Below are 21,568 nucleotides of genomic sequence, written 5' to 3'. Positions count from 1 at the left end.
TTGGTTAGTTGTCATAGTGAAATAGGCTTCTATATTAATATAGGCCTAATATCAAGGTTAATTTAATAATATTAATATTAGAAAATAAAATACATTATTATTGTTATTATTTTATTTTTTATTATTCTAGTAGTTAAAGTAGTAGTAGTCGTAGTAGTATATTTTTTGGTGGTAAAATGATTAGATGTGGATTCATGTTAGTGTTAAAATATAAAGTTTCAGTACTAATTCAGGAGTTGTACAGCTGAGTGGTGCAGCTCTCCTACACTGCACTGCTGGTCTGGAATTCAAAACATTAATAATAGCTGATGTCTGATGGCTTTTTATTTATTTATTTAGATTCATTGTTTGACCAGGCCACGGAACCGGCTGTGGTCCAACCCACAGAGGTTCCTCAGGACCAGGACACGGTAAGTTTTTTCTGCTCCTAACTTTCGTTGTGGGAAAATCCGAAAATCCAATTTTTCATTATATGAGCATTTTAAATATCTGGATTGAAGTTTGGCCCTTATGGAGGAGGAAATGAAGTTTGTACTCCAGCACAAGGCTAAAGACAGCAATCCAGACCTGATGATGTTCATTAACTGCAGATTTTATCAAGAAAACAATGCATTAAAATTTGATCAGAAGTCTGATGAATATAAGGATTCCGTGTCAGACTTTGTACTGTAGGCTGTATGGCCCTTTAGATAGATCAGAGATTTGCAACTAAACATGATGTTTGACTGAATGCTAGTGCTCAGGAGTGCTACAAACACCTAATGCCAACAATATTTGCCCGGTGAATTTCAGGAGCTTGTGAAGATTCTGAGCCGTATTTTGTCCGATGACAGGATGAAGGAGCTGGAGGAACAGATCTGTAAGGCACTCAGAGATTGGGACATGAAAAGCAAGGTGCGTGAGATAAGTGTCTGATTAAAAAGTACTTTTCAAAATGTTATGAGAACCATATGATAGGAATGATTGAGAATAGGAAATCTGGTCAGGTTGAATCTCAGAAAAGTATGCTTCCCCCAGTGCAGTGGACAACTTTTCTAGGGGTTATAAGGATTCTACTACGATGAGGGTGTTTCTATCCCCAACATGCGTAGGGTCAATCCTGTCAACACGGAGCAAGATAAAGCGGCATCTTGGGAGACTATTGGCGCTTATGGGCCTATTGCACAGTTGACAGTTCAGTGGTGGCTGAGAAGTTGGGGGTTTCGTCCAAGGATGAAACCTCGGAGAATAATCAGTGTCACGCGGCGATGCCTACGTGCTCTGAGAATTTGAGTGTCCCCGGTTTCTAGCCTTGGGTCACACTCTAGCGGTGTCTCCTTAGCGCAAGACGGTAATGACAGACACCTCCCTCACGGGCTGGAGCACGGCCTTAGACAGCTGTCCAGCTCACGGTCTCTGGTGCGGCCCTCATCGGGAGCAGGGTGGTTCCATCCACAAGTGGTGGAGTCCATATGGCGAGGTTTGGCCAAGCGGGATTGCATGTGTTCGCCTCCGAGGAGACAACACACGGCCCGCTGTGGTTCGCCCTCACTCCTCCCGCACAATTAGGGCTGGACGCCATGGTGCACATGTGGCCGAGGTCACATCTGTACGCTTTTCCCCCCATCGCTCTGCTCCCACAAGTTCTAGCGAGAGTTCGCCAAGACAGTCTATGTCTGCTGCTGGTAGCACCTTATTGGCCAGCTCGAATATGGTTCTGAGAGATAATATCCCTGCGAGATGGCACTCCTTGGGAGATTCCCATCCGCAGGGATCCACTGTAGACCCAGTGAACTGCGCAATAGCTACAGTCCTGGAGTTCTTACAAGAACGTTTCTCAGCGGGGTGGGCTCCTTCTACAGTCAGGGTTTACTTGGCTGCCATTTCGGCCAGCCACGCCCCTGTTGATGGAGCCTCTGTGGGGCAACATCCTCTAACTTCGAGGTTCATGCATGGTGTCAGGTGGCTGAGGCCCATCTGCAGGCCGCGCATACCTTTCTGGGACCTTTCTGTGGTCCTGGAAGGTCTGTCAGGGACCCCATTTGAGCCCTTAGGGTCAGCCTCTGAGAAGTTTCTGACTCTAAAGCTAGCTCTTCTGCTGGCCCTGACATCTCTCAAGCGAATAGGAGACCTACAAGCTCTCTCTGTTGCCCCTTCCTGCCTTGATGCCCCTGGATTAGCCAAGGCCTTCCTGTATCCTATGACGGATTATATTCCTAAAGTGCTTACATCGGCTGCCCACTCTGTGGTGTTGCAGGCTTTCTGCCCTCCTCCATTCTCCACAACGGAACAAGAGAGAATGCACCTGCTGTGTCCAGTAAGGACTCTCTGTACTTACGTCCACCGCTCCGGCCAGCGGCGTAAGTTGGAGCAGCCGCTGGTCTGCTTTGGTGGCGACAGTAGAGGTGATGCTGTGTCAAAGCAGCGCATCTCTAATTGGATAGTGGAAGCAATCTCGATTGCTCATGAGGCGCATGGACTCGCTATGCCTCTGGGCATAAGGGCTCATTCCACTAGGGCGGTCGCCTCTGCGAAGGCTTTGTCCAAAGGGGTATCCTTACAAGATGTGTATGCTGCTGCAGGGTGGTCTACGCCACACACATTCATTCATTATTACACCCTGGAAGTTCATTCCACCCCGGGCTCGAGTGTCTTGCAGTGACCCTCGGGCTTGGGTCTTTTTGAACAGGCCGTACCCTCGGTTATGACGGACTAGGTATTCTCGTTCCCATAGTTTTATGCTAAACGCAACGTCGAAGTTCCCTTTGAAAGGGAACATCTGGGTTACGCATGTGACCCTGTTCCCTGAGAAGGGAACGAGACGTTGCGTAGCTTTGTCATACCAGGGCAGGCCTGTGAATTGCGTCTTCGCTTCAGATAATAAAGGCTGATGGCGCGGTTCACAGGAGCCATATTTATATATATTAATTGCCACGTCACCTGATCATGGCAGGCCTATAAATAGGCATGATTTTACACAAGCTTCAGATACCAGTCACGCGTGAGAGGCGCTCCCATAGTGTTATGATAAACACAACGTCTCGTTCCCTTCTCAGGGAACAGGGTTACAACCCAGACAATTTTGTGGTCAGTAAACCATTTTTGTGTTGATTTTGATGTATGTTTTGGATCATTGTCCTGCTGGAAGATCCAACCACGGCCCATTTTAAGCTTTCTGGCAGAGACAGTCAGGTTTTCATTTAATATCTGTTGATATTTGATTCCATGATGCCATGTATCCTAACAAAATGTCCAGGTCCTCTGGCAGAAAAACAGCCCCAAAACATTAAAGAGCCACCACCATATTTAACCGCATAAGGTACTTTTCCCTATAGCCACCTCTCTGTGTGCACCAAAACCACCTCTGGTGTTTATTGCGAAAAAAGCTCTATTTTGGTTTCATCTGACCATAGAACCCGATCCCATTTGAAGTTCCAGTAGTGTCTGGCAAACTGAAGACGCTCGAGTTGTTTTTGGATTAGAGTAGAGGCTTTTTTCTTGAAACCCTTCCAAACAACTTGTGGTGATGTAGGTGACTTCGGATTGTAGTTTTGGAGTGTTTCTGACCCCAAGACGCATCTAACTTCTGCAATTCTCCAGCTGTGATCCTTGTAGATTTTTTGGCCACTCGAACCATCCTCTTCACAGTGCGCTGAGACAATATAGACACACGTACAATTCCAGGTTGATTCATAACATCTCCAGTTGACTGGAATTTCTTAATTATTGCCCTGATGGTGGAAATGGGCATTTTCGATGCTTGTGCTATTTTCTTATAGCCACTTCCCATTTTGTGAAACTCAACAAACTTTTGCCGCACATCACACCTATATTCCTTGGTCTAACCCATTGTTATGAATGACTAAGGGAATTTGTCCTGTGTGTTACCCCATATTTATACCCACCCGCGTGAAACAGGGAGTCATGGTTGAACAATTTCCTGTTCCTAGTCACCCAGGTGACCCCCCGGGTTAAATGATAAATGTTAAATGTTAGTGTTAAGGTTTAAATGTTAAATGACGTTAAATGAGTTAGAGTGAATGTAAAAGTTTATGTGGGATAAAAATGATAATAAAATTAAGAGTCATTTCATTTTAGCTTCATGCAGCTTGTATCACTTTGTGTATGAATATTATGAAAATATATTGTAACCCAAAAGCTTAGAAATGTATTTGTGTGCACATTATAGTCATTATTTATATACAATAAAGTATATTTCCATTCAAGCAAAACAGTTGATTTATGCCCAAAGCGTACAGGCTCCTAAACTGAGCGGATGAAAATGCCAAACACAGCCCTAAACTGCTTAGGGATTTGCTTTATCCATTCTCATAACAATCATTCATTTAGGACAATATACTGTATACAATAATAATAATAATAATAATAATAATAATAATAATAATAATAAGACCTTGCTGAAAGAAATGTGGAACAGTTAGAACTTCCAGATTGTTGTAACGGTGTTTTTACGCATCATGCTATTACTGTTTATTGTTGCTTAGCCTCTGTGACATCACAGAAGAGCTCAGAATCTTTCAGACACTCACTGAACTTTGTGCGAGTAAGGTAATTATTGCGGTTGCTCTGATCAGGAGAGAAAATGAAGTCGTTTCTGAGTGCACTTTTCGCTGCTGTAGTGGATTTTCCACTGCTCCCTGTGTTGTACATGGTCATAGCTGCAGCCACCATTACTGGAGGAGTTGGACGAGTGTGTTCCTCAGAAAGTTTCTGTTCCAGAAAAAGACGTTGAACCCGACAGCATTTCCCCAGCTAAACGTACGAGATTATAAGCTGTTAGTGAAGATGCACCGGTTGTAACTTCTCTTCGAGGATTCTGCAACACTACGCCAAAATCCACACCCCTGCAGTCCTTTATTCGTCCCCCATGCTCTAGTACGTTTTTCCCACAAAACTCCCTGCAAGCCCCTGTACCTCCAGCCTGCCGCTTCACCGGTCCAGTGACTCCTGGACCTGTGAGAGCGACATCTCGGTGGCAAAGAGAAGCTGTTACTCCTCGAGCAGAAAATCGCTCTTTATTCCAGGCTGTATCTCCATCGACTCCCCAAACACCACGTCCTCTCCACATGCCCGTCCTGACTAATAACCAGGTCCAGCTGGTGTCCGCAGCCAGTAAGACGCCTCGGAGGCCGAGGAGCGATTCCGCTCATCCCAAAATGCGTCGGTTTCCTGGTCCAGCGGGTGCACTGCCGCAACAGGTGACTCCTGAGAGTCTGGGCTTTAGCTCACTTGATAGATTTTACAGAAATGTGGAAGGTGTTGTAGGCGGAGGGTTTAAATAGTTCTGTCAGTTGAATAAAGGTTTTTGCATACCCTTTTTTTTTTTTTTTTTTTTTTTTTTTTTTTTTTTTTATTTAATTCCACAGATCAGTGGTTGGGGTCTGGATGACATCTTTGTGGCAGTTACACAGGCACTAGCACATGGGGCTGTGGCTTGCACACGCAGTGAGGTACTATGCTACATATGTTATCACACAAACTTTATACATAACCCTTTCTGTAGAGCATTGTTCTTATAGTCTCGGTCCCACTCTCTTCCTAGTTTTCTCCATGGCATGATAGTTACCAATCAGGGAACCAATCGGAACCCGTGTGTGTGTGTGTGCGTGCGTTTGTGCGTGCGTGCGTGCGTGTGTGTGAACAAGTCCCGAGCTCTCAAGTAAATGACGAAGAGGAGTTCAGTGTCGGTCCGTGGGCAGCAATGAAGGCTGAGATGGGATTGGATGAGAGAAACCCTTCCTGTTTCCTCCATCTGTACAGCGTTGTCATGGTGCTGCGGAAAGTAAGCAAAAAATTCTAACAACTGCAAAATATAAATATGCTCTAATTGCATATGTAAATTATTTGTCAGGCTAATTCATGGTTGTTAATTCATTAGTGTTTCAGAGACCTTGGTGTTGTGTCTAATTAGTTTTTATTTTCTGTCATTTTTCTTTCTTCTTTGCTTAATGACTCTTCTGCTCCTTTTGTTACTGATTTGAACAAATTGTCTTTCTTAGGCGGCATCAAGACAACTGTCCATGAATAAGGTGCCTAACATGGCGGTGATGTTAAAGAGCATTTTACACACCCATGGAGATGCCATAGCAGTGTTCAGGGACCCCACGGGTAAGACGTCTATGTGTGTGTGTGTGTGTGTGTGTGTGTTATATTATAATAAAATATAATACAAAATATTTGAAATGATATAATAAAATATAATAAAATACAATATAATAATTATATTGGGGCGGCTGTGGCTCAGTTGGTAGAGCGGGTTGTCCACTAATCGTAGGGTTGGCGGTGCGATTCCCGGCCCGCATGATTCCACATGCCGAAGTGTCCTTGGGCAAGAACCCCAAGTTGCTCCCGATGGCAAGTTAGCACCTTGCATGGCAGCTCTGTTACCATTGGTGTGTGTGTGTGTGTGAATGGGTGAATGAGACACAGTGTAAAGTGCTTTGGATAAAAGCGCTATATAAGTGTGCCATTTACCTCAAAAAAAAGTGTGCCAATAAATAAAATATAACATCATAAAAAATAATATAATAAAAAAGAATATATAATAAATAAAATATAACAAAATATAATATAATAAAAATAATATACAAAATTATATAATAAAAAATAATAATATACTAATAATAAATAATAATATTTTGACTTTCATAGGTAGTGTTCCTACAAATTAGCATTGTGTCAAAGTGGAAATGTTACAGCCAGGTTAAATCTAGGGTCATATTTCCAATGATAAAATTCTTCCTAAACAACCATCATGACTCAGCAACTGTAATTAGGCGCAGGCACACCTTTCAGGAATTAACAAAAGTGCTTTGTGTTACTTGTAAACTAATGTAACTTGTAACTAACAAAATGTGGAAAATGTTTTAAAAGCATTTAAATATTTGTTCAAAACTATAGTTTAAGGTATATGTTAAATGAAAGGTATGTGTGAATGATGTTTATATTTAATAATAACTTTTCCTTTAATTTTCACTATAGCCAGTTGTGTTTTTATGTCTGCTTATATTATCAGTTTTTTACATGGCTGCTTATATTATCCTCACCAACTTCTGTAAACAAACACCTAACCTCAAGTGGCAACAAAAATCCCCCACAATGGATTTCAAGCATTTTGTCCCCAAATTAAACCAACATTCAGAAACCAGTTGGGGGAAAAATGAGTACACCTTTCCTACTTCCACAACCATTAAGAGAGTAATTAGTAGCCATGTGTTACAAATAAAATGAGTAAGATTGGTTCATCATTAAGAAGTGTGATTGCCTCTATAATAGCAGAAGTTTTGATAGTTAGGTGTTCTGGAGCTCTCAGGTGTGTGTCTACACCATGCCAAAAAGAAAGGACATCAGCCATAACCTCAGAGAAGTAATTGTTGCTGCTCATCAATCTGGGCAGAGTTATAAGGCCATCTCCAAACAATCTGAACTTTCATCATTTCTAACTCGAGAAGGATTGTTTACAAACTGAGAGATTTCAAGACAGACTGCCAGTCCTCCCTTGGGTGGGTGCCTCGGCAAATTCTCCAAATTCCAAGGTCAGAAAAACCCAAAAGCTACATCATGAGACATATAGGCCTTTGTAAGCACATTAAATGTTTGTTCGTGACAGCACGAATACTGAACAGCTATGTCTTTCATGGAAGGGTGGCTAGGAAAAAGGCCTTCTCTCCAAAAAGATTATGGAGCGTGAACAAACCATGAAAGTTCTGGAACAATTTCCTTTGAACTGATGAGACCAAGATGGAGGTTTGGTCATCGTGCACAGCACTATGTTTGTTTGCCAAAAACCAAACGCAGCACATCACCACAAAAACCTCATACGAACTGTCAAGCATGGTGGTTGGTGGAGGGGTAATGTTCTGACCATTCACCACTGAGAGCATCTGCTGGAAATCAGCTCCATCCGTATTACAGCTGTTTACCTACAACCTTTTTTTCCTCCCTGTACATTGTGTCACACTTATGATGATTTGCAAATGTATTCATATTTGATCTAGGTGAGATGCAGGGTACAGTTCACAGACGGTTGCTGGAGGAGAGACAGGGAGAGCTGAAGACTGGCGCAGTGCTGCTGCTCAAACAAGTAATATACCGCTGCTTACATCATACTGCCTTACCCGCCATGTGATCCCTAGAATTCTTAAGGAATTGCCGTGATGCTCTTGCCTAGGTGAGCGTGTTCTCCCCCTCTAATCGGAACCACTACCTGAACGTAACCCCCAATAACCTTCTTCGAATCTACCCTCCTGACGGAGCAGTCCACGCGTCCTCCCAGCATTCTCAGCCTGCACTGGTTAGATTTGCACTCTTCAAGATATTTTTGATTAATATTCATTGTTCAGCAAAGTTTTGCTGATGTATTTTTTGTTGATGTGTTGAATGGAAATATAGCAACCTGCTGGATTACTGCATTGTGTGTCCTCCAAGCCTGAAGGGGGGCCCATATCTCAGATGGAACTGCATTTTGACGACCATGAGGATGAGGAGCAGGAGCAGGGCAGCATCCCGGCTAAACCTAGGGTCCCAGCTAATGGGGTGGTCCGGTCTACTACACGACCTGACTGCTCAGAGGATGCTCAATGGGATGCAGGTGCAGTGATGTCGAGAAACCGAGTGTGTTGGATCAATCAAACACTTGCGCCTTGTTTGTGATTTACTGCACAAATCCTTTTTTTAGTCGGATTGTTTACATTAGTTGTGTCCAATCTTATCCCCAGAAGGCCGGTGTGTGGGTGTAGGATTTCATACCGATCAACCAGGAGCCCCACCTGATTCCACCTGTTTAATCGGTTAATTTTGGCTTTCAGTAGACTCGGGTGTGGCTTCTGCCCGGTTCCGCCCTTTCCAGATAACATTGGACACCCATCATCATTTCACCGTGGCCTTGATCTGACACGTACTTCTGAGCCGACCCGCATGCACAAAAAACAAACAAACCCGGTTATGTCTAGAAAAGCAACCTGCTTAGACAGAAAAGAACATTTTTTAAATAGTGATTTAGTGAAACTGGCTGCGTCTGAAACCGCACATTTGCCTACTATATAGTATGCGAAAAGCAGTACGCCAGAGGGGCAGTATGTCCGAATTCTAAATATGCGAGAAACAGTAGGTGAGAAATACCCGGATGGCGTACTATTTCCAACAAGATTTTGCAGTTTGCTACCGATGGGCACTACACGAGTCAAACAATCCCACAATGCAATGGGACTGGTGCGGACGAGCTCAGAAAAAAAACTGCGGAAGACCGCGTCGGTTCTTTTTAAGTATTAAACCTCGGTTAAACACGACTTGTTTAACAATACCCGAATAAATTGTTAACTTGTTTAAGATTTTTGTGTTTATGATGACGTCGAAGGTCACATGACAATGTGTCGGATGTAGTATGTACGGGATTGCAGTAAATTGTAAGTCGCTTTGAATAAAAGCGTCCGCTAAATGAATAAATGTAAATGAAAGTAACATGAAAATGTAAGACGTTTCAATCTACTATAGGTAGACGTTTACAAATGTCTTACTATAACTGGATTTACATGTAGAACACTGACAAGTTTCAATCTAGATTGAAACTTGTCAGTGTTCTACATGTAAATCCAGTTATAGTAAGACATTTGTTTCTATGGTAACAGTCAACGAATCCAGTAAAGTACATACATCTTTTGAGATTCGACGTTGTATAACAATGGATTTGGGTCATTTATTTATTTATTTCCCCATTCTAGTTTGTTAAACACAATTTTATAATATGCGTCCAAATCGATGCATTAATTCCCTGAAGTCTGATGAAATTATTACACCCTCGTTAAAGGTGAACATCTGTGAAACAAATATTGTGCATATGTTCCTCAATGCTGATTAATGTTCATCTGCTTGTGTCGTGCAGATGATCTTGACGAGCTGCTTGGGGAGTTGCCTGTCGAGTCTTACTCCGCCTGACGCCGACACCATTAATATAGAAATGTGCCAGACCACAGCAAAATGGCATAGCCGAACATGCTTTTTGTTCAGTTTGTGTTTCTGTAGAAGCTGTTGTAAGATATGTACATAATCAGAAAACAGTCATCTAGACGAGATGAATAAATTTTCGAGTTTGAACTGTCTACTAAGGTTTTTTTTCCCCCTCCTCCCCCAACCTGAGTATTGTAGGTTTAATTCTTCCTGGTTAAATAATAATACCAGATGAGTTCATGCTAACTTAACATCATGATTTTTCTTTTGCGCACCAACACTGACGGGTTACTCAGGCATTAGCAGTGCGAATGAATTCTCAGTGCGTATGTGAATGAAATCTGGGTTTTGTCTCGTGTAATATTTGAGCTGTCATAGAGACAGGTGTGCTGGTGTAGGTTTCCATGGTTACTTCATCCTGTGCCCTTGAATTTAAAGAGGTTCTCGAGACAAAAGTCTGACAGCTTGATCCACTTGTGAAGACGTAACGGGTCTTCCAGGGTCACTGGGAGAATGGTTTTAATGGACTTTATTCATGTCAAAACCCTGTCCTGTGCTGGTCTGCGTGTTGAATAAGGAGTATTGTGGTGGTTATTTTTACTTATTTATTTATTGTTTTTAACTTTTTTTTTTTAATATAGCCATCTCTAGCTCTCTAGTCTTGCTCTTTTTTCCCCCTTTCCTTTTCTTCTTTTCTCCCCCTCCCCTCTTTATGCTTTCTCATCTTGCTCTTGTTTCTTCCTACTCCTCATGCAAGTTATCATGTCTCTATCACACCCAGATGAGGTGTATTCCCACTTGAATAATATGTAATTATATATAATTGAATTAATGACCGTAGTGTCACATCCCATTCACACTTCTTGTTTTAACTCTTCAGACCAATGGACAGAGATTGATGGACTGTAAATGTTGGAGTGTTTAGAGAGGAAATCAGTGAACGAGGCACTGCCAGATGGTGCAAGTTTGTCTTCTACCTGTAAGACATATTTTTGAAAAGTGTCTGTGACCAAGCCCAAACGTTGTAGTAATAAAAATGGTTTTGCTTTGATTAAGTTAACAGACAGTCTTTTTGGGTGTTGCTAAACTGTTTATTTGAACTTTTTATTTGAACTAATTCCACGACCAAAGCGTGTCAAAGGTTTAAAACAAACAAACAAACAAACAAAAAAAACACAACAACAACCACCACCAAGTGCCATTTTCTCTGCAGAAACATGTCCCTTGAACTTTAATGAGCCCCAAGATTCAGCACAGAGAATCCCAGGCTCAGACAAGAATTATCAGAAAGTAATCTGTAAAGTAGTCATGCTTCCAAAAGGGCTCCATTTTCCATACAGACAGAGAAATGTATTTGTTCTTGGTCATGTCCCAGAGGAGAGATAATCTGTGCATAAACCGCATATACATTAGCAGGGACCTGTCCATTCTCTGTCACAACCTGCGCATGACCAGGACAGCAGCCAGAAGGATGCAGGCAGTCTGACCGGTAGGAGTGCCAAAGAAGGAACACATCACCCCCTGAGAGAGAGAGAAAAACAATATTATACTTGATCTCTGATCTTTGTTGGTCTCCACTCCTGGTTTATGGCAGCCTACGAGAGACCTTCCTTTAGTTTACACAGGAGGATAGATACCTATTGCTCTAAGTGGAGGAAATTTCTTGATTATTTGCTGCAAGTTTTGTGGTACTTTTGTGGAGAGGAAGGAACAATACTGCACCAATGGTCACGGTAACAATGTCAGTTTCATATTGAACCCGATATAGCCTCCCCCCTTTTAAATGTTATTTTATTAAATTTTTGTCAAAAGTTTGTGGACACTCGCCTGAAATGTTTCTCATGATCTTAAAAACCTTTTGATCTGAAGGTGTATGATTAAATGTTTGAAATTGGTGTTGAAGACAAAAATATAATTGTGCTGACATTCATTAGAAAAATAAATTTACAAACTTTTTTTTTTTTTTTTTTTTTAAAACAGACGACTCTGAGGGAAATCAACCGCTAAGAGTCCAGCGTAGGTGTGAACTCCTTTAATACTGTTTAAAAAGCATCTCAGGGAAATTCCTCAAGAAATCGGTCGAGAAAACGCCAAGAATACATTTCTGGAAATTCTAGGCGAAAAGGACGTCTACTTTGACGATGCTAAAATACAAAGTTTAGATTTAGTTTGGATTTTTTCATCACAACATAATTCCCCATAGTTCCACTTGTGTTATTCCAGAGTTTTGTTGGCTATATTTCCCCACATTTTAGAATAATAAAGAATGTGTAAAATTTTTGTATGTACCATTATTATTTGCATTGATTTGTTCTACATTCTTGTCTGTAAGAATAAGAAAACCCAATAAAGAATAAATCATTGAAGAGAAAAAGAGAAAAAAAAAAAAAAAGTACTTGTTTAAATAATCTAGGTGGATATTAGTATCCAATATAGTTAAACACCCATAATGTATGAGCTTAAGTGAATATGAAAGGTTGTCTTGCATGTCCCAATCAAAAAATAAGCAACGAGACACTTACCCAGCCTCCCTGTTCCCTAATCCAGTCAACCACATGTTCCCGCAGGTAGTCCAGAGTCCATTCGATGATGTTTTTGATGAGGTCTGTCATTTTCTGCTCGATAGCCTGAGATCGCGTCGTGAACGAGAGACAGGTCGAAAAATGCAATGAGGATTCATGCAAATGTAAAGATAGCTAATAGAGGCAGATACAGGGATGGGGAGCTTTACAAAAGAAACAAGACTTCCTCGGTTTTCAAGTTAGAGTGGTGCCTGAAAGTTTGTATATAGTTTGTAGAAGTCACTATACATCTGCATAAATATGACATGAAACATAGTCAAAAGTCCTAACAGTACTGGTCACGCCAGATACTGAAAGCAAAGGTTCACATACTTTTGTCTCACAGATATGGGATGGATGTTGGATCATTTCTCTCAATAAATAAACGGCCAAGTATAATATTTTTGTCTCATTGTTTAACTGGGTTCTCTTGGTCTACTTTGTGAAAATAGGATGAGGTTTTAGGTCGTATTTATGCAGACATGTCGAAGGTTCTACAGGGTTCACAAACTTTCAAGCACTACTGCGCACTGAGAGTAACTGGGCATGAAAAGGATAAAGAATCTGTCTTGGAGACGGAAGGAAGGCTTTCATTAACGCCGAGTTAATTAGTGTCCTTGCCTTGATCACAGTTGACCAGCTAGGTAGAACAGCAACACACTCTGCCCCAGGAAAAGTCCCATCCCTAAAAAGCTCATTCGCCACCCTCACAAACGTTTCTCTAGTTGGCTGCAGTGTTGAGCTGTCAAGGACTCTGAGAGTGAGAGAGCGAGAGAGAGAATATGGTACGAAAGTGGGATTTTCCTCCTTGTTCCATCGGACTCTGGCGCGCACACACGTGGTAAATAATAAAAATAAAAAATATATAAGTTGTATATTTTAAAATAAATGACAGGAACATCCTCCATAATCACCTGTAATCTTAGGACAGCAATCACATACATATACATAACCTGATCGAGATGGTACGAGGCAGATCACCCACCATGAAGATCATAGTCTCTAGGGCTCTTCCACAGGGGGTCGTGGAAGGCTGTCCAAAGGGGTATCCTTACAAGATGTGTATGCTGCTGCAGGGTGGTCTACGCCACACACATTCATTCATTATTACAGCCTGGAAGTTCATTCCACCCCGGGCTCGAGTGTCTTGCAGTGACCCTCGGGCTTGGGTCTTTTTGAACAGGCCGTACCCTCGGTTATGACGGACTGGGTATTCTCGTTCCCATAGTGTTATGCTAAACGCAACGTCAAAGTTCCCTTTGAAAGGGAACATCTGGGTTACGCATGTGACCCTGTTCCCTGAGAAGGGAACGAGACGTTGCGTAGCTTTGTCATACCAGGGCAGGCCTGTGAATTGTGTCTTCGCTTCAGATAATAAAGGCTGATGGCGCGGTTCACAGGAGCCATATTTATATATATTAATTGCCACGTCACCTGATCATGGCAGGCCTATAAATAGGCATGATTTTACACAAGCTTCAGATACCGGTCACGCGTGAGAGGCGCTCCCATAGTGTTATGATAAACACAACGTCTCGTTCCCTTCTCAGGGAACAGGGTTACAACCCAGACAATTTTGTGGTCAGTAAACCATTTTTGTGTTGATTTTGATGTATGTTTTGGATCATTGTCCTGCTGGAAGATCCAACCACGGCCCATTTTAAGCTTTCTGGCAGAGACAGTCAGGTTTTCATTTAATATCTGTTGATATTTGAGTCCATGATGCCATGTATCCTAACAAAATGTCCAGGTCCTCTGGCAGAAAAACAGCCCCAAAACATTAAAGAGCCACCACCATATTTAACCGCATAAGGTACTTTTCCCTATAGCCACCTCTCTGTGTGCACCAAAACCACCTCTGGTGTTTATTGCGAAAAAAGCTCTATTTTGGTTTCATCTGACCATAGAACCCGATCCCATTTGAAGTTCCAGTACTGTCTGGCAAACTGAAGACGCTCGAGTTTGTTTTTGGATTAGAGTAGAGGCTTTTTTCTTGAAACCCTTCCAAACAACTTGTGGTGATGTAGGTGACTTCGGATTGTAGTTTTGGAGAGTTTCTGACCCCAAGACGCATCTAACTTCTGCAATTCTCCAGCTGTGATCCTTGTAGATTTTTTGGCCACTCGAACCATCCTCTTCACAGTGCGCTGAGACAATATAGACACACGTACAATTCCAGGTTGATTCATAACATCTCCAGTTGACTGGAACTTCTTAATTATTGCCCTGATGGTGGAAATGGGCATTTTCGATGCTTGTGCTATTTTCTTATAGCCACTTCCCATTTTGTGAAACTCAACAAACTTTTGCCGCACATCACACCTATATTCCTTGGTCTAACCCATTGTTATGAATGACTAAGGGAATTTGTCCTGTGTGTTACCCCATATTTATACCCACCCGCGTGAAACAGGGAGTCATGGTTGAACAATTTCCTGTTCCTAGTCACCCAGGTGACCCCCCCGGGTTAAATGATAAATGTTAAATGTTAGTGTTAAAGTTTAAATGTTAAATGACGTTAAATGAGTTAGAGTGAATGTAAAAGTTTATGTGGGATAAAAATGATAATAAAATTAAGAGTCATTTCATTTTAGCTTCATGCAGCTTGTATCACTTTGTGTATGAATATTATGAAAATATATTGTAACCCAAAAGCTTAGAAATGTATTTGTGTGCACATTATAGTCATTATTTATATACAATAAAGTATATTTCCATTCAAGCAAAACAGTTGATTTATGCCCAAAGCGTACAGGCTCCTAAACTGAGCGGATGAAAATGCCAAACACAGCCCTAAACTGCTCAGGGATTTGCTTTATCCATTCTCATAACAATCATTCATTTAGGACAATATACTGTATACAATAATAATAATAATAATAATAATAATAATAATAATAATAATAAGACCTTGCTGAAAGAAATGTGGAACAGTTAGAACTTCCAGATTGTTGTAACGGTGTTTTTACGCATCATGCTATTACTGTTTATTGTTGCTTAGCATCTGTGACATCACAGAAGAGCTCAGAATCTTTCAGACATTCACTGAACTTTGTGCGAGTAAGGTAATTATTGCGGTTGCTCTGATCAGGAGAGAAAATGAAGACGTTTCTGAGTGCACTTCTCGCTGCTGTAGTGGATTTTCCACTGCTCCCTCTGTTGTACATGGTCATAGCTGCAGCCACCATTACTGGAGGAGTTGGACGAGTGTGTTCCTCAGAAAGTTTCTGTTCCAGACAAAGACGTTGAACCCGACAGCATTTCCCCAGCTAAACGGACGAGATTATAAGCTGTTAGTGAAGATGCACCGGTTGTAACTTCTCTTCGAGGATTCTGCAACACTACGCCAAAATCTGCACCCCTGCAGTCTTTTATTCGTCCCCCATGCTCTAGTACGTTTTTCCCCACAAAACTCCCTGCAAGCCCCTGTACCTCCAGCCTGCCGCTTCACCGGTCCAGTGACTCCTGGACCTATGAGAGCGACATCTTTGTGGCAAAGAGGAGCTGTTACTCCTCGAGCAGAAAATCGCTCTTTATTCCAGGCTGTATCTCCATCGACTCCCCAAACACCACGTCCTCTCCACATGCCCTCTCCACATGCCCTAATAACCAGGTCCAGCTGGTGTCCGCAGCCAGTAAGACGCCTCGGAGGCCGAGGAGCGATTCCGCTCATCCCAAAATGTGTTGGTTTCCTGTTCCAGCGGGTGCACTGCCGCAACAGGTGACTCCTGAGAGTCTGGGCTTTAGCTCACTTGATAGATTTTACAGAAATGTGGAAGGTGTTGTAGGCGGAGGGTTTAAATAGTTCTGTCAGTTGAATAAAGGTTTTTGTATACCCTTTTTTTTTTTTTTTAATTCCACAGATCAGTGGGCGGGGTCTGGATGACATCGTTGTGGCAGTTCCACAGACACCAGCACATGGGGCTGTGGCTTCCACAAGCAGTGAGGTACTATGCTACATATGTTATCACACAAACTTTATACATAACCCTTTCTGTAGAGCATTGTTCTTATAGTCTCAGTCCCACTCTCTTCCTAGTTTTCTCCATGGCATGATAGTTACCAATCAGGGAACCAATCGGAACCCGTGTGTGTGTGTGTGTGCGTGCGTTCGTGCGTGCGTGTGTGTGAACAGGTCCCGAGCTCTCAAGTAAATGACGAAGAGGAGTTCAGTGTCGGTCCGTGGGCAGCAATGAAGGCTGAGATGGGTTTGGATGAGAGAAACCCTTCCTGTTTCCTCCATTCGTACAGCATTGTCATGGTGCTGCGGAAAGTAAGCAAAACATTCTAACAACAGTTTGTTCTCACTGCAAAATATAAATATGCTCTAATTGCAGATGTAAATTATTTGTCAGGCTAATTCATGGTTGTTAATTCATTAGTGTTCCAGAGACCTTGGTGTTGTGTCTAATTAGTTTTTATTTTCTGTCGTTTTTCTTTCTTCGTTGCTTAATGACTCTTCTGCTCCTTTTGTTACTGATTTGAACAAATTGTCTTTCTTAGGCGGCATCAAGACAACTGTCCATGAATAAGGTGCCTAACATGGCGGTGATGTTAAAGAGCATTTTACACACCCATGGAGATGCCATAGCAGTGTTCAGGGACCCCACGGGTAAGACGTCTATGTGTGTGTGTGTGTGTGTGTGTGTGTTATATTATAATAAAATATAATACAAAATATTTGAAATGATATAATAAAATATAATAAAATACAATATAATAATTATATTGGGGCGGCTGTGGCTCAGTTGGTAGAGCGGGTTGTCCACTAATCGTAGGGTTGGCGGTTCGATTCCCGGCCCGCATGACTCCACATGCCGAAGTGTCCTTGGGCAAGAACCCCAAGTTGCTCCCGATGGCAAGTTAGCACCTTGCATGGCAGCTCTGTTACCATTGGTGTGTGTGTGTGTGTGAATGGGTGAATGAGACACAGTGTAAAGTGCTTTGGATAAAAGCGCTATATAAGTGTGCCATTTACCTCAAAAAAAAGTGTGCCAATAAATAAAATATAACATCATAAAAACAATATAGTAAAAATAATATAATAAAAAAGAATATATAATAAATAAAATATAACAAAATATAATATAATAAAAATAATATACAAAATTATATAATAAAAAATAATAATATACTAATAATAAATAATAATATTTTGACTTTCATAGGTAGTGTTCCTACAAATTAGCATTGTGTCAAAGTGGAAATGTTACAGCCAGGTTAAATCTAGGGTCATATTTCCAATGCTAAAATTCTTCCTAAACAACCATCATGACTCAGCAACTGTAATTAGGCGCAGGCACACCTTTCAGGAATTAACAAAAGTGCTTTGTGTTACTTGTAAACTAATGTAACTTGTAACTAACAAAATGTGGAAAATGTTTTAAAAGCATTTAAATATTTGTTCAAAACTATAGTTTAAGGTATATGTTAAATGAAAGGTATGTGTGAATGATGTTTATATTTAATAATAACTTTTCCTTTAATTTTCACTATAGCCAGTTGTGTTTTTATGTCTGCTTATATTATCAGTTTTTTACATGGCTGCTTATATTATCCTCACCAACTTCTGTAAACAAACACCTAACCTCAAGTGGCAACAAAAATCCCCCACAATGGATTTCAAGCATTTTGTCCCCAAATTAAACCAACATTCAGAAACCAGTTGGGGGAAAAATGAGTACACCTTTCCTACTTCCACAACCATTAAGAGAGTAATTAGTAGCCATGTGTTACAAATAAAATGAGTAAGATTGGTTCATCATTAAGAAGTGTGATTGCCTCTATAATAGCAGAAGTTTTGATAGTTAGGTGTTCTGGAGCTCTCAGGTGTGTGTCTACACCATGCCAAAAAGAAAGGACATCAGCCATAACCTCAGAGAAGTAATTGTTGCTGCTCATCAATCTGGGCAGAGTTATAAGGCCATCTCCAAACAATCTGAACTTTCATCATTTCTAACTCGAGAAGGATTGTTTACAAACTGAGAGATTTCAAGACAGACTGCCAGTCCTCCCTTGGGTGGGTGCCTCGGCAAATTCTCCAAATTCCAAGGTCAGAAAAACCCAAAAGCTACATCATGAGACATATAGGCCTTTGTAAGCACATTAAATGTTTGTTCGTGACAGCACGAATACTGAACAGCTATGTCTTTCATGGAAGGGTGGCTAGGAAAAAGGCCTTCTCTCCAAAAAGATTATGGAGCGTGAACAAACCATGAAAGTTCTGGAACAATTTCCTTTGAACTGATGAGACCAAGATGGAGGTTTGGTCATCGTGCACAGCACTATGTTTGTTTGCCAAAAACCAAACGCAGCACATCACCACAAAAACCTCATACGAACTGTCAAGCATGGTGGTTGGTGGAGGGGTAATGTTCTGACCATTCACCACTGAGAGCATCTGCTGGAAATCAGCTCCATCCGTATTACAGCTGTTTACCTACAACCTTTTTTTCCTCCCTGTACATTGTGTCACACTTATGATGATTTGCAAATGTATTCATATTTGATCTAGGTGAGATGCAGGGTACAGTTCACAGACGGTTGCTGGAGGAGAGACAGGGAGAGCTGAAGACTGGCGCAGTGCTGCTGCTCAAACAAGTAATATACCGCTGCTTACATCATACTGCCTTACCCGCCATGTGATCCCTAGAATTCTTAAGGAATTGCCGTGATGCTCTTGCCTAGGTGAGCGTGTTCTCCCCCTCTAATCGGAACCACTACCTGAACGTAACCCCCAATAACCTTCTTCGAATCTACCCTCCTGACGGAGCAGTCCACGCGTCCTCCCAGCATTCTCAGCCTGCACTGGTTAGATTTGCACTCTTCAAGATATTTTTGATTAATATTCATTGTTCAGCAAAGTTTTGCTGATGTATTTTTTGTTGATGTGTTGAATGGAAATATAGCAACCTGCTGGATTACTGCATTGTGTGTCCTCCAAGCCTGAAGGGGGGCCCATATCTCAGATGGAACTGCATTTTGACGACCATGAGGATGAGGAGCAGGAGCAGGGCAGCATCCCGGCTAAACCTAGGGTCCCAGCTAATGGGGTGGTCCGGTCTACTACACGACCTGACTGCTCAGAGGATGCTCAATGGGATGCAGGTGCAGTGATGTCGAGAAACCGAGTGTGTTGGATCAATCAAACACTTGCGCCTTGTTTGTGATTTACTGCACAAATCCTTTTTTTAGTCGGATTGTTTACATTAGTTGTGTCCAATCTTATCCCCAGAAGGCCGGTGTGTGGGTGTAGGATTTCATACCGATCAACCAGGAGCCCCACCTGATTCCACCTGTTTAATCGGTTAATTTTGGCTTTCAGTAGACTCGGGTGTGGCTTCTGCCCGGTTCCGCCCTTTCCAGATAACATTGGACACCCATCATCATTTCACCGTGGCCTTGATCTGACACGTACTTCTGAGCCGACCCGCATGCACAAAAAACAAACAAACCCGGTTATGTCTAGAAAAGCAACCTGCTTAGACAGAAAAGAACATTTTTTAAATAGTGATTTAGTGAAACTGGCTGCGTCTGAAACCGCACATTTGCCTACTATATAGTATGCGAAAAGCAGTACGCCAGAGGGGCAGTATGTCCGAATTCTAAATATGCGAGAAACAGTAGGTGAGAAATACCCGGATGGCGTACTATTTCCAACAAGATTTTGCAGTTTGCTACCGATGGGCACTACACGAGTCAAACAATCCCACAATGCAATGGGACTGGTGCGGACGAGCTCAGAAAAAAAACTGCGGAAGACCGCGTCGGTTCTTTTTAAGTATTAAACCTCGGTTAAACACGACTTGTTTAACAATACCCGAATAAATTGTTAACTTGTTTAAGATTTTTGTGTTTATGATGACGTCGAAGGTCACATGACAATGTGTCGGATGTAGTATGTCCGGGATTGCAGTAAATTGTAAGTCGCTTTGAATAAAAGCGTCCGCTAAATGAATAAATGTAAATGAAAGTAACATGAAAATGTAAGACGTTTCAATCTACTATAGGTAGACGTTTACAAATGTCTTACTATAACTGGATTTACATGTAGAACACTGACAAGTTTCAATCTAGATTGAAACTTGTCAGTGTTCTACATGTAAATCCAGTTATAGTAAGACATTTGTTTCTATGGTAACAGTCAACGAATCCAGTAAAGTACATACATCTTTTGAGATTCGACGTTGTATAACAATGGATTTGGGTCATTTATTTATTTATTTCCCCATTCTAGTTTGTTAAACACAATTTTATAATATGCGTCCAAATCGATGCATTAATTCCCTGAAGTCTGATGAAATTATTACACCCTCGTTAAAGGTGAACATCTGTGAAACAAATATTGTGCATATGTTCCTCAATGCTGATTAATGTTCATCTGCTTGTGTCGTGCAGATGATCTTGACGAGCTGCTTGGGGAGTTGCCTGTCGAGTCTTACTCCGCCTGACGCCGACACCATTAATATAGAAATGTGCCAGACCACAGCAAAATGGCATAGCCGAACATGCTTTTTGTTCAGTTTGTGTTTCTGTAGAAGCTGTTGTAAGATATGTACATAATCAGAAAACAGTCATCTAGACGAGATGAATAAATTTTCGAGTTTGAACTGTCTACTAAGGTTTTTTTTCCCCCTCCTCCCCCAACCTGAGTATTGTAGGTTTAATTCTTCCTGGTTAAATAATAATACCAGATGAGTTCATGCTAACTTAACATCATGATTTTTCTTTTGCGCACCAACACTGACGGGTTACTCAGGCATTAGCAGTGCGAATGAATTCTCAGTGCGTATGTGAATGAAATCTGGGTTTTGTCTCGTGTAATATTTGAGCTGTCATAGAGACAGGTGTGCTGGTGTAGGTTTCCATGGTTACTTCATCCTGTGCCCTTGAATTTAAAGAGGTTCTCGAGACAAAAGTCTGACAGCTTGATCCACTTGTGAAGACGTAACGGGTCTTCCAGGGTCACTGGGAGAATGGTTTTAATGGACTTTATTCATGTCAAAACCCTGTCCTGTGCTGGTCTGCGTGTTGAATAAGGAGTATTGTGGTGGTTATTTTTA

The 21,568-nt window shown here is 41.5% G+C and overlaps 2 protein-coding genes and 1 long non-coding RNA gene across 8 annotated transcripts; 2 read left to right on the top strand and 1 right to left on the bottom strand.

Moving 5' to 3' along the window:
* The first annotated feature begins 293 nt into the window (after positions 1–293).
* On the top strand, positions 294–21,120 carry LOC128602043 (homologous recombination OB-fold protein-like). Of its 3 annotated transcripts, none has more exons than XM_053615581.1 (9): positions 294–410; positions 793–894; positions 16,370–16,453; positions 16,642–16,779; positions 17,010–17,118; positions 19,021–19,106; positions 19,194–19,316; positions 19,415–19,636; positions 20,904–21,120. In XM_053615581.1, the coding sequence occupies exons 1-9, from the start codon at positions 309–311 to the stop codon at positions 21,066–21,068; spliced, it is 1,131 nt and encodes a 376-aa protein (XP_053471556.1). In that variant the 5' UTR covers positions 294–308; the 3' UTR covers positions 21,069–21,120. The 3 variants fall into 3 exon arrangements, with proteins under 3 accessions (XP_053471556.1, XP_053471562.1, XP_053471549.1); XM_053615587.1 differs by having other exon boundaries at positions 16,546–16,779; positions 19,415–19,613; XM_053615574.1 differs by having other exon boundaries at positions 16,546–16,779.
* On the top strand, positions 5,365–10,097 carry LOC128602116 (homologous recombination OB-fold protein-like). 4 transcript variants are annotated; one of them, XM_053615682.1, is made up of 6 exons: positions 5,365–5,782; positions 6,000–6,108; positions 7,998–8,083; positions 8,171–8,293; positions 8,392–8,613; positions 9,881–10,097. In XM_053615682.1, the coding sequence occupies exons 1-6, from the start codon at positions 5,702–5,704 to the stop codon at positions 10,043–10,045; spliced, it is 786 nt and encodes a 261-aa protein (XP_053471657.1). In that variant the 5' UTR covers positions 5,365–5,701; the 3' UTR covers positions 10,046–10,097. The 4 variants fall into 4 exon arrangements, with proteins under 4 accessions (XP_053471657.1, XP_053471665.1, XP_053471674.1 ...); XM_053615690.1 differs by having other exon boundaries at positions 5,382–5,782; positions 8,392–8,590; XM_053615699.1 differs by lacking the exons at positions 5,365–5,782; positions 6,000–6,108 and adding exons at positions 6,910–7,535; positions 7,644–7,905.
* Positions 11,015–12,574, bottom strand: LOC128602151 (uncharacterized). The gene is made up of 2 exons (XR_008384808.1): positions 12,468–12,574; positions 11,015–11,466 (listed from the first exon to the last, which is right to left on the bottom strand). It is a non-coding gene; the product is annotated as an uncharacterized LOC128602151 (long non-coding RNA).
* Positions 21,121–21,568: the final 448 nt, after the last annotated feature.

This window comes from Ictalurus furcatus, chromosome 2 (assembly GCF_023375685.1).
Source record: "Ictalurus furcatus strain D&B chromosome 2, Billie_1.0, whole genome shotgun sequence".
Classification (NCBI taxonomy): Eukaryota; Metazoa; Chordata; class Actinopteri; order Siluriformes; family Ictaluridae; genus Ictalurus; species Ictalurus furcatus.
The sequence above is the reverse complement of the archived record's forward strand: the minus strand, read 5'-3'. Positions and strand labels throughout refer to the sequence as shown.